This window comes from Brachionichthys hirsutus, chromosome 1 (genome assembly GCF_040956055.1).
Source record: "Brachionichthys hirsutus isolate HB-005 chromosome 1, CSIRO-AGI_Bhir_v1, whole genome shotgun sequence".
In the NCBI taxonomy this organism is placed as follows: domain Eukaryota; kingdom Metazoa; phylum Chordata; class Actinopteri; order Lophiiformes; family Brachionichthyidae; genus Brachionichthys; species Brachionichthys hirsutus.
Window position 1 is genome coordinate 10,641,827 of NC_090897.1, and position 13,232 is coordinate 10,655,058.

Consider the following 13,232-nt stretch of genomic DNA (forward strand, 5'->3'; position numbering starts at 1 on the left):
TTGTGGCCTACAGCATTCCAAGTCCAGGCTTCCGGAGCGCTACGCGGACCCGCCTGCACAGGATGCGGCGCCTCTTTTTATTTTGTATTTATTTTATCACCGAGGCACTTTAATAGGACACAAACATTCACAGAGGTGATTTACTAACACAGAGCCAAGGTTAGTTTAGCTCTGAATGCTTTGTCCTATTTAACATGCCCGGTGTTCAGCAACATTCCCCCCCCCCCCCCCCCCCCCCCATCTTTACACACTCCCACATTTTGACCTTTATTTTCAGTGTTTGCAGAGTTTCTTTGACTTATAAAAGTCGGTCTGCGCTGCTGTCATCGTACTGTACTTTAAATATTTAATGCTCAGCTTACTTATTGACCACAACATTTGTCATTATTTGTATTCTGCCCGATAAACGGCGGCTAATCGTTTCCATGCCACGGCTCAAATACGGACAGCTCTATATATATATATATATATATATATGTAACAGTGACATGGGTGATAACGCTGCTGTACCTTCAGTGTACCTGTACCACTTCAAATGGAGATATCGTCCAGATGTCTTCTGTCGGGAGAATTTATTAATTATTCTGAATGACAGAGGAACTCATTTTAAAAATGTTTACACCTGTGTTCACATTTAGCCCACACTGGAAAACGAATCCTATTCCTTAACCTCATTCTGGCACATATTTCTGCAATATATAATGATCGTATGATTTTCATGTGGAAATGCTGGTAACAAGCTGGACAGCTCTCGTAAGGTCAGCCTCCATTTGTTTGTTGCTTTCTATTTATTCTTGTCACTTTTCCAAATTCAAATGGTTGCAGTGTCAAATGTACGGTCTCTGCAATATCCGACCAAGAATATCAGAGTCAAAGACGAGTCCTGGTTCTGTTTGAATCACTCCTAGATAATCTACCTGCACATCGAATAAGGGAAACGAGGAAAAAAAAAAAAGCTGGCTTTTCAACCGGGTTCCGAAAAATACTTGTGTATAAACTTACACATTCCAAACAGTTTACGCTTTCAAAAGAAATCTGATTTTGACTGAAAGCCAGTCAGAACACTTAATAAATACTATTATCTACAAATTAAACATTCAGAATTGTTAGAAGAAAGTTACAATTATCTCAGATCTGACACTGAACCGACAGTTCCCGTCGCCGAACGGTCGAAATGCTGAAACATTAGATTCAGCTTTTAGATTCTTGGCTTTTCTAGGAGTGCATCAAAGCTCTATGCAACAGATGTGCTATTTACTCCGAGGGTAATGAATTCATGTTCACAGAAACTATGCAGAATTCAACTTTACTTTCACCCGACTTTGTTGTAAAGACTTTAGCTTCTCAGGCAATCTCACTCTGGGCTCGGAGCCGAATCTCCGCGCCCCGGTCCGCGTAGGAACCACGTCCAGGCCCGTCTCTTTGTTCTCTTTCTTATTTGCGCACATTGAAAGCAACAGGGTTCCACTGCCATCCTTTCCATGACACACGGTCTGAAGGGCAGATCCAGAGTTCTCAACCGTCTTCAGGTGTCTTTTATTTATCGGATTATGAATACTGAGTATTCTCAGAGGTTGCTAGTGAAACGCCTGCGATCCCCTTTTGCTCGGCCCCGACACACTTCTAAAGCAAGGCGCAGTGTGTCTATAGATTGGGTAGGAGCCGCATGCCATTGAAATGCACTTGACTGAGAATGGTTCGGTATGAGCTCGTGTTCCGTCGTTACTTTATGCCTGCCTGTTTTTTTTTTATTAAGTCGACATGTTTGAAACGTTGGCCTTTCTACACGTTATCAGGACTTTCCCTCAATGTCCATGTTTACAATACAAACCTCTCTGAACAAGGCCAAATGACTGAACTCTACTGCTCGTGAGAAAATTCAGCGCATCGACATGTTTGGGATGCCATCCTGTTTCCGGATCAACAGATGTACAAATCGTGATGAAACCTGATAAAAGAAAATGTGGAAATAAACAGTGACATTATTATAATGTTCGTGTCCAGGGTCACTTCCCTCATTTTTTTTTTTTTTGAATTAGCATCTCACACAGTTGAAACACGGAAGGCATCGTCTCAGCTTGCTCAGGGTTGTTATTTCCTCCGCCGAGGTCCTTCTCGCCGGCGCTGGTTTGTTTAACCCAGAAATGTATGGCCGAATAAGGAAATGCCGGGAATGTTACCAGAAATAATTGATTAAGCCTTGGTGATGATCCAAGAGATCCTGGGTTATAGATCACTTTGAAATTTTGGGGTAATTTTGCAGTCAATGGAGCTTGAAAATCTGTTTAATATCTTGGTTGATTATTGACCGATGGAATTTGACACAGTCATGCAGGGTGGGGACTAGCGCTATATAAATCCAATTCATTATTATTGATGGTATATAAAATACCAAGAACAATTTAGAACCTTCTGATCATGAATCTAACTGAAGAACCACAGCACACAAGTTGAATAATAGTTTATATTTGTATAGATATATGTATATATATTATATTGTGTTTACTTAACAATGATAAATGCAATGTCTCCAAGTTGGCTGTAACAATAAAAATACAATATCTTTGTGTCCTCAAAGTACATAGAATTAAAACAGCAAAACAAAACAAACGCCCTAAATAGTTCACAGAGGTACAAATATACAGTACAAATCTATTTATTCAAAAATGGTACAAATAAAAATGCAACAAAATAGAGATATTAATGCTTTGTTAAAGTCAGGTAGGTGTAGGGTATTCTAAGGGAGCACTTTTGGTCAACAACTAAGGCTTCGGATAAAGATCAATACATATTGGTACGGTCGCACTATATTAAAACTCACTATACAAAGTTCATACAACCTGGATTATACTCAAGAAATTGTTATATTTACATCATTGCATATATTTTGCAGATTTAGGCTTTTAAAAAAAGATGCTGTTTTTTTATTACACAGAAGCATTGTGCCAACAACGGAAAAAAATAAAATACAATGTCAAATCTTAAAATACAGACTTCTTTAAAACTTTTAACCATTTTCCTGATTTAATTCCACGCCCGGAAAACCGTCCTAAATTCACCTTTGCAGTTCAGTAATGGATCGAACTGGAAGTAGTTTACACAGGAAGTCAAAATCCCCACGAGCAACATCACGAAACACAAACTATTAGATTACTGCCAAAGGAAAGCCATCGGATTTATGCAGCATGTCCATCTTCTTTCATTCCAACCCACTGAACGTTGTCCAGAAACATGCGACACGGCACAAAACACCAAACACAATCCATTAAGGGATTAAAAAAGAAAAATCATCTTGTGCAACAATAGAAAAGGATAAGCGCGTCAGGGATCAGGGACAGCCCCCCCATTGCTGACGTCTTGTGAAAAGCTTCAGTTTGCTTCACTTCCACACATCAAAAAAATAAAAATTAAAAATGTAGTCGTGCATTAAGAGCAGTGAAAAAGAAGGAACAGATTTTTTTTGGGGGGGGGGGGGGGGGCTTAGGAAATTCATCATCAGCTTTTAAGAATCGATTTGGGAACTCTGAACTTCTGCTCATCAGCATGGCAAAAGTGTCAAGGAGTGTTCATTCATTTGTTCCTCTTGCACAGCCTGAAATGAGGACATTTGGTCCACTGGATGCATCACTCCATTACTTCAGTTTCACAAAAGGTACAGAGCAGAATTTAAGGCATTAGCGACACGCATCAAAGCTATCTACACGTTATCTACAGAAACAGAAACACACAAATCTGATTTCTCCGTGACTTTGTGTGCTTTACATTTGAGACTCTTCAATTTACCAAGATTTCACAACACTGTTATAGGAGGGCATTTAGTGCATCTACGTACAGCAACAGACCACGACCAGGGTAAAAAAAAAATAGGAAGGGTTCACTGGTCGTATCGCACACACCGCTCTCACACCAGCGTTGGACAGTTTGGCTGAGAGAATCAACAGGTGGCGCTACCACTTCACTCCCGTCAAACGCACCTCCCCCTAAAATCACAAGTCCTGAAGTGGCAATCACACCAAAAAGACGCAAGTCGAAAACTTTGAGGGTCACTTGTGTCGAGCGATTTGGTTTCAACGTTGATCTGACTCAGCCGTAGAAAGTTCAATACCACTGAGAAAAAAACGTGGTAAAGAAAAATACTGGATTGTACGACAATTAAATGATAAACAATATCCGATCACATGACATCAGCTCACCTGCCTGACTGTCAGAGAGCCATAGTTAAGACAACGACTGGTACAATACTGAGGCTACTGCATTGAAAATGCCAAGATTACATGAATTCATTTCAGGTGTTTTACGTATTGCTTATGTTAAAGGACAAAACCAAAAAAAGAGCTTTTGAAAGGTAACCATTCCCAAATCTGCTATTGTGAAGCGTTTTAAAAAAAGGACACTCGCTCATTTCCAAATCTCCGTTCCATTCACACCCAAAGCTGATCAATTCTCTCAATTCCAGATCAATCGTTCTACCAGTTACTTAGGAGTGGAGTCACCGACACCCCCCCACGCTGAGCGATTGGCTGATCAGAGCTGGAGGGCGAAACCCTCACAGCCAGCAGCAAATACAGTGGAGACGGCGGCATCGCAAGGACACCAACAGTGTTTGTGAAACTACCCTCACTTCCAGTAGCGGGGGGGGGGGGGGAGGAGAGTTTAACATGATTCTAGCTTGTCCACTCGCGTGCCAAGAGACGTTAGATGCGGAGTCTTTACAACGACCGATGACTGTCTGTGGACACTTGAGAACTGTTTTAAGATTGGTTTGCTGATACTGGGTGGGCCCTTCACCCGTGGACTCTGAACCAAGAGGTGTTCAGGGCTCTATTCAAGAAGAGAGTTGAAAATGACTGACCCCCACCACACACACACACACACACACACACACACCTGAGCGGCGGCACCAACATCTCAGACAACCATGCAACTGCTTCTCCCGTCCGTCCGTCCACGTCCAGTGAAAGGAAATGTAACAGGTTACCCATGAAATATTCAGAAGTGATTACATTTATCGTCCAAAGTGCTGCAAAAGGGGTAAGAATGGGGCCTGCCTGATTTCCACGGTCTGAGGAACAAACCGGGTGATGAACCTCTGGATGATTTGTACGTCGTCTAATTGCACTTAGTCAAATTTCACCCGCGTGGATTTTTGGATTTCAAAAAGAGGTTACAAATCTGTCAGATGTAGGAAACTGCAGCATTTATCTTGGCTACTTTGTAAACAGAGTTAAAAACGCAAGTCAGTTGTCGCTTTTTCTCTCCAACTATAAAACATTTCAAACATATTCCCTTCATAAAAAAATCAAAACACTTACTGTACTGTGATTCCTATTGACAAAGTCAGTGTGGCGTTAATGACTAACATTTTCTATGTGCAACACAAAACAATCAAGATCCACTGGATAAAGTATATTGTAAAAAAAAAAAAAAAGCAAGGTATATGTTCAAACTAAAGACAGGAAACAACTTAATAATCAATAATCACACACTTGATTAGAGTCAAGCCTTTCTTGGAGATGCACTTTGAGCCGTAAGATAAAAGATCACAAGCGAGAAGAATAACCCAAGGAGATATTCCAACCTCACTGATCGCTCGAGAAATTTGCCAACGGCATTCTTTGCTTAGACGTCGACAAAAATGAATCGCGAAATAGTGCATCACCTTTAATAGTCAGGGGTAAAAGGAGGTCACACCTCACGTATGACGAGAGAACACAACCCACCAGCACAGGTTTCAGCGGTGCGCTGTGAAAAACAACTATTGCTTTAATTTGGTAACCGAGCAAAGAGGAACTTAAAGAGAAGACAGAGAACATCTCGTCACTGACTCACTTTGCATGTAGGGTTGGGGTTCACGCTCAGTAAAACTACAAGGCCTCTCCAGCCTCCAGGAGGTCTTTGGGTTTGAAGCCCCCCCCCCCCCCCCCCCCCCCCCGCAGCCAATGGCGTGGCCGGCCAATGTTCCTCTGCTTCGTTCCCGCAGGTGGCTTTGGTGTTGACAAGGCAGGGCCTCCTCCAAGAATTGCACATTTGAAAATTGCATTGGAAGTCACCAGTCTTGTCGGAAAAAAAAAACTTTTGAGGTATAGTTAAAGTGGAGGGCTGGGTAAAATGATTCTCCATCAGCGAGGAATCTCGCTGATGATAATGGAATGCAACATGCGTCTGGCTCTCCGAGAGAACCGAGTGTTATTCCACTATGGGACATTTACACCAACAGAAAGGTAAGGGCCATCTTCTCAATGATGAAAGCGGAATCGTTTTTGTAGGACTGGAACCTGATTGTAGAACAGACCGACTGATTGATTGCTGACTATTCTGATTGTAAGACAAGCAGGACTAGCATTCTTTGCAGAATGAGAGCATCTCTTCTCGTGAAGGAGGTTTTAAACTTGCCAGAGAAGCAACATCCGCTGACGGCATCGGCAGCCGCCAACATCGCCACGGGAGCCGCCGATGTCAGCGGCTCCACGTCTTTTTTGGGTAAATGCTTTTGAAGGAAATACGATCCAAGGAATGGAGGAGATAAAAGATCACTGGTTATGATCCATTGAACTACAACAGACCTTGAAGACTTGGTAGCTTCACCGTGCTACGAAACACATTCTTCATTGCCCATGTCTTCCAAAGTTCGGTCACAAAGGAAGCAAAGAATGTCCCGAACGTGACGGAAAGGGCCAAGCGTGGCGATGAGGAAGTCCTGACTTAGGAGAGAGGGCGTGAAGAGAAATGCAGAGCGTGAGGACTTTGAGAGGCGTTGCATCAGCTACACGTCTTCTACCCAGCTCGTCACGCCTCTTTCAGACCTCTGCTGGCTCCTCCTATCCTTTGCCTGAGAGACAACCCGACCAGACGAGACCTTGCCAAAAGATGGACAAAGATCTATTTCTCTATATCGTCAGTGTGCAAAATCTCAAACATTCTGAGGCTACATTCGCACCCTTCTCCCTCTCGCTTTCCTCGTCAGACTCATTCTTACTTGTGGCGGTCTCTGCAAAAAGGTTGCTACCAGATGTGATGCTACTTCCCTGCATTAGAGCGCCCCTCAATGGAAAGCTTGACCTCATGGGGGACGAAAGAGGGCCTTGTGTGGCTGGAGGTGCTCATCGGAGGGCGTGGCCCATCGTCTCCCTTCATATTATATCTTTGGACACCAGATGAAGACCAGCGCCTCTGAGAACCACCTTGTGCAGCCGGCATTGCTCCCATTCCTGCCCCGGCAAATCCAGAACCCTGTGTGTGCAAGTGAAAGCTGCTTTGGCTCCTGGGATGTTCGGCCGAGGTCCTACTCGGTCTGACGGTCAACTCGGTGTGACCGACAACCCTGAAATGTGCGGCGTCCTCCTTATCTGCAAAATCTTTTTCTCCATCCCTTTGTCTCTCTCTGTTGATGCGGTCCAGCCGGAAATTGGACGGCGGCCGTGATTGCTGAGGAGCAGGAGGCCCCATCACCTGCATGCCCGGTCCTGATGAAGCGTTGCCTTTGCTGAAAGCCCTGGACACGTTCTGCTGCTGCTGCTGCTGCTGCTGCTGTGAATGATGGTGCTCCGATTGTTTCTGCTGCTGCTGTTGTAGAGCGATGGACACGCACACGTCTCCCACTTGCAGATGATGGCAAGCCAAGCCGTACAGCTGGGCCGTGCGTTCGGGGCTGCAGGACGACCAGCCCTGGCCAAACACGAAGAAGGGGTGCTCCGGGGGCACATCGATGGTCACTCTGCTCTGCTGCTCACCGACGGTGAAGTGAAGTGTCACAAGACCCGGTCTCTGCTGGCTGGCACGGATGTCCACCACCATACTGGAGTCGATCTTGAGCCCCCCGCTCACCTCGGCGCTTCGCACAAAGTCTTGAGTCTGCAGGTCTTCCACACGTTTCAGTTCCCCCGTAGCCAGTTGGATAATAGCCCCCTTCATGAAGTGCGATGGGTTGCGTGGAGCCGAGGCAGGCGGGAGGCTGGAAGGTAAGGCCTGAGTCACATCTCCTGAAAACTGGCCAGGAGGCTGCTGGAGGGGCTGCTGCTGAGCAGTGCGCAGCTCCGTCCTGTCCGGGAGGCACAATCTGGCTGGGGAATCAGAGGCTTTAACGCTCGGGTCAGGGGAGGCCATGGCGGCGGAGCCATGGCTGGCGAATGCATCGTTAGTCTGTCCTGGGTAGTGTTGCTGCGCCGCCTGGAGCTGATGCTGCAGGGGATACTCCAGGGGAATAAGAACCGGCTGCCCATTGGCAAGAACGACAGCATGGCCAGGTTGTCCTCGGGGGTCGCCGTAACTCACAGATTGTGCTGCGTAAGCAGGCGGGCCAGAAATGACACCCATGCTCTCTCCGTCTCTGACTCTCTGGGCAACCTGAGAGAGGTTCAAAGGAGCAAAAGACACCTCTCTGTGGAGTCCGCCTGCACTTTGGCTGGTGGACGCCATACGACCAACTACCTGTTGCACCTGGAAGTTAAAGCAAGGAGCGGTTATTCAAACTAGACTCTTTGATTTGTGAAATTTGCTAAACGATTTAAGAGTGGTTTTTGCCATGCTACTCTCTCCGACAAGACATCCAACTTTTCATCCAACTTTTTAAAAAGTAGACCAAATAACAACAAACGTTTTTAATAAACGAACAAGACATAGGTCTTCCTATCCATTTAAATCAGTGTCTCTCACCATCATGTTTACCAAGTGAAAAGTGTAATTATTCCCGGACGTTTCCAAACCTAATTTCCTGCTTCAAGTTTTAAATACTCAGATTAACACAGACGAGGAAACTCAAGCGCGTCTCACCTCCAGGTCGCTGTCTGGAGTGCTCGACTGGCCAGGTGAGCTCCTGTCTTCCAGTCTTCGGTTCTGCAGGCCTCTGTCTTGGCTGTGATCCTGTGCTGAAGAGCTGGATGCTACTTGCATCAGATGTGCATTTTTAATGTAGGCCGAGTCCAACACAATCTCCCTGGCTCCCTGCTCTTTATTGCCCCCATTCATCTCCGGTTCGTTCTCCTGCTGGCCGCCGTGGGAATCTCTGTTGGCCGTGGCGTCCCTGGTGCTCTGAGCATGATAGAACACCGGCATCCCTCGGGAGCCGACATCTGTCGCAGGCAGGACTCCCATAGTACCGAGGTGCTGCTGGGAAGCTTGCTCTGAAGGAAGCATTAGTGGGACACCACTGGATGCCGCGACTTTGGCAAAGGTATGAGCTGCCATCTGTGCTTGGGGAGGGGGGGAAACAACACTTTCTCGCATGACAGGGGGATAGGGGACGAGGTGAGACACAGCATGCGGCTGAGGAATGGTGCTGGAGGGAGAAATTAACGATCCCGGCACAAAGCCAGGGGGGAGAGCATACGGTACCGCCGCATAAGGCGAACTAACGAACTGGAGAGAGGAATGAGGGATCTGAGCATAACCGAGAGGGGGGTACGAAAGGCCGGGGTGCTGTAAAAGGGGCGAGTGCACGGTGTAGGCTGGAGAAATGTGGCTCAATACTGGGTGAAGACTCGTAGGCGAATAGGTAACGGATGGAAGAGCCACTTTGTAAAGCATACTGTACTGGTCAACGGGCACCGCCGACAGGCTTTCGGAACCGTCCAGTCCATAATGCAGGCCCGGCTGAGCTCGAAGCCATTCTGCAGACGGGGCCCCTCCCTGAGTGTCGCTGTTAGCGGCAGCATTCTGGATGGAAACGCCTTCATCTTCTGCGACGGCACCGCTCACGCCACTGCCGCCGCCGCCGCCGCCGCCGCCGCCACCGCCTCCAGCTGCGGCCGCAACCGCAACCGCCCCCGTCCCGATGCTGTTGTTACCGACGACGAGGTCCCTCTTCTTAGGAGGCAGGCACTCCTGGTTACGCTCCTGAGTTGGCTTCATTGCAATCCTTTGATTAACCGGATAGTCTTATTGTACTGCACAAGAACCAAAACTTGTAAACCAGCCCGCCCAATGGAAGCAGTTCTAAAATCACCCGGCTGACCTCGTCTGCCAGTTCACCTGGAATGAAAGCAAAGCAAGAAAGAAAGCAAACACCTATTAGCACTATTAGCAAAAGATGCAACCTCACAACAGCACCACCAAAACGATCTCTTTAAAAGTCAAATTTGATTAAAATTTGCTATTTTCTGACTGATTTCAAGAAGTTATCTTCTCAAGCACAAAGAGACGAGACCACACCTTCCCTGCAGGAAGACGCTTCATTGCCAGATTCTGTCTTAATGCAGCCAAGATGCTCACTTCATCCTGCCTTCATCTCCGTTCTGTGTATGTGAGTGTGTGTGTGTGTGCGTGTGCGTGCGTGTGCGTGTGTGTGCGCGTGTGTGTGTGTGGTGTGCAGCTAAATCAAAAGCACACCTCTTTATACATCTACAACAGGCGGAGAAAAGAGGGCAGAGATGGAGACAGCCTGGCGATTGTGTGTTTAGAAGCCAAACCTCACACTCTGCGTGATATTGTTGGCCGATGGATTCACACCCCAGCCCAAATGTTGATGCCAAGAAACATACCAGAGCAGCCAGAGTGGATACAGCGCATAGACAAAAGTAATGGGACACCAGGCACTACAACGCCTACAAGAACCTTTGACACCCAGATTTAAATTCACAGTCATTCAAATATTGGTTTGGAGCTGCGACAGATTCCACCGATCTGAGTTCTTTCCACACTCGTGGCTTGATTTTAGATTTTAGTTTCATATTTAGGCCCAGTGGTACCCTTGAAAAACAACCATTTACCGTTATCCTTTCTACACCAAATTACAGTCTCTATTTTTGACTTAATGTAACTCTTTCATAGATGCATGAAATTCATTTGAATGACTCAATTTGCATTATCTTACTAAATACTGGCATCAGTGACATGTACATATACCTCTCTGATACCCAATGCATATTGGATAATGATTTAAATATTACTCCAACTGTACATATTGATGGTACATTATGAGTAATTCATACCTACATATTTTTATTAGCCCATTAAAACATTTTCATGCTATTGGCAAACTGCATTTTGTTTTGTCCTAGTGATGCAAATTCACATTCCACCTAAAACTAAAATATTCTTGACTTTAATTACTTTATTTAAAAATAATTCAGAATCCAGTGACACTTTTCTAAGGTATTTATACAGAATATAAATGAACATATCAGACAATCCCTCCTACTCTTGTATAACATTTTACGAAGTTAAATAAGCCAAAGGCCACATGTCATGTTTTTAGCTGCACCTTTCCATCAAACAGGTTTAAGATATATTAAGTGCAGTTCAGTCAAAAACTATCCAAATTTGTTTGGGGGAAAAAAAAAGCACGAATGGACAGAATGAGTGTAAATGTCTGGCCTCGAACTAAATCAATAACGCCATCAAGTCACTCTTTAGGTGGATATACATCATTAAAAACAAATCCATCCATCACCTTCCTCCAACTGTATATCGTCAGAATGGTCGTGAGGAGCTTGAGCCTAATCCAGCTGACATTGTGAGCGTAAGGAAGAGTAAACACGAGACAGGTCATCAGTTCATCACAAGGTCGATCCGCAGAAAGACGAACCATTCATGATGGCATCCGCCCTGCTGCTTGTTGCTGGAGGCCGAGGCACTGGGAGGGAGCCCGGGAAGGACATGATCATGTGACGAACTCCTCTAGTTTTTTTTACCAATTCAATGTAAGGAAACGCTCGAGTTAGTTATAAGTTATTGAATGCGTTTCATAATTCATGTTCAGATCTTTTTCAATGGCCAATCAATAGTCCAGACTCAAATGGGTTCCTGGATTCATGCAGCAGTTTTGTCTATAAAACTCAGTAAATCCACTTCCGGGAACAAGCAGCTGAACAGCACTACGTATGAAAACACTACTTAACGCACGTATTCACAAACCAGCGTTACTCTCGTCACAGTTAGCTCGTCGCTGACTTGGCTAAAGTTAGCTAGGAACTTGGAATAATTATTTTCCCGTAGTCAAGGGAAAGTGACAACATGACACGTCATGCACTATCATTAAAGTTACCATTAGATGGTGAGTGCCGCCTTATAAGTTACTTTAGTTATCCCAATAATTATCACCGGGCGCAAGTCCAAAGCGGCTAGTTAGCTAACCATGTAGCTAACACATCTAGCTACATGAACCGACCAGTCCTGCTCGACTTGCATCTACTTCAAACTAGCATGGCAATACGCAGAATTCCCTTCAAAGATGTCTGTGTCGGGTGATGTTGCGTGAACATACCTCCAAATGTCATCGCGAATAGGCTTTTCTTTATTTAAAAAGTTGATATGCAGAGGAACAATTGAATAAACCAATGCTAAGGTGCCGAGCCCATTTCGAAGGCCAGCAGAGGCGCTTAGCAATGACGTCACTATTCAATTTCCTGTTTTTATGCTCTTATGGACTCACAGCAGCAAAACCACCATCATGCGTGTCTTTTTTAATTCGTAGTTTTATCTCACATATAACGTCTAAAGATAAATTCAAAGGTATTTTCTTACAAAAAAAACGTGAATAATTAATCGAGTAATATTTATTCTATTTGCACAGAATGCAACAGCGCAACTCATCAAATGTACATTCCTAACTTTGACAGCAGGGGGCGCTGGAGACACGCCAGTGAGTGAAGGCCTTAACTTTTGTGATTTTACTTGGAAAAACAAGGTTAAACACACCGACGAACCCTTCCTGCTGTTATGAATGTATTTAAAACTGAACTTCATCTACTACAGATGCAGGATGGAAATCATTCTGCAAAACTGCTCATTTAAATAAGTTAATAAAATGCAAGTTAATATTTATTTCACAATTTGATAGAGGGGTTTTGTAAAAAAACAAAACAAAAATCAGTCTAGCATGGATTTGACACGTTGCTTTTTCAACTCTAAACTGTTTGTTAAAAATGTATCTGCATTAACTGGCATTACTGCAAACCTGTCAGTGTAGCCTGCGGTACAAGTAGGATGTCTCACTTTTGGGCAGTTCAGATACAGTAGTCAACTGGCTGCCTTAATTCAGTGAGCGATAATACTGTATAGTATCATTTGGGATACATGGTGTGCCGGTTATACTGTTTGAAGTTGATAGTCACGGCTATTATTGTCAGACGTTGGACCCGTTCCAAAGACTGAAATCATGTGGAAATAAAAGACAGAGACGAAGTTTTTTGGAAAACAATGTAATGATTGGTTAGCGGTACAGTTGAGTCTTATTTCTGTTAGGAGAAAAATAGCTCCAATGCAGTACCTCTGAATTTAATTAGCTTTACAAGATT

At 44.7% G+C, this 13,232-nt stretch overlaps 2 protein-coding genes across 2 annotated transcripts in view; one reads left to right on the top strand and one right to left on the bottom strand.

Moving 5' to 3' along the window:
* The window catches only part of znf821 (zinc finger protein 821), a 13,224-nt gene extending 6,730 nt beyond the window's left edge, over nt 1-6,494 (top strand). The window contains exon 7 of the mRNA XM_068741508.1: nt 6,378-6,494. Within this exon, the coding sequence (XP_068597609.1) occupies nt 6,378-6,494 (117 nt within the window). The remainder of the gene's footprint in view (nt 1-6,377) is intronic.
* Nucleotides 6,495-7,017: 523 nt separating this feature from the next.
* Nucleotides 7,018-9,846, bottom strand: atxn1l (ataxin 1-like). The gene is made up of 2 exons (XM_068742219.1): nt 8,770-9,846; nt 7,018-8,436 (listed from the first exon to the last, which is right to left on the bottom strand). The coding sequence occupies exons 1-2, from the start codon at nt 9,844-9,846 to the stop codon at nt 7,018-7,020; spliced, it is 2,496 nt and encodes an 831-aa protein (XP_068598320.1).
* Nucleotides 9,847-13,232: the final 3,386 nt, after the last annotated feature.

Bases quoted from the DNA above. Each gene is read 5' to 3' on its own strand.
- atxn1l (XM_068742219.1), bottom strand. From the start codon at position 9,846: ATGAAGCCAACTCAGGAGCGTAACCAGGAGTGCCTGCCTCCTAAGAAG. The intron at 8,437-8,769 runs GTGAGACGCGCT...TTTAACTTCCAG, and splicing joins CTCCAGACAGCGACCTGGAG to GTGCAACAGGTAGTTGGTCG.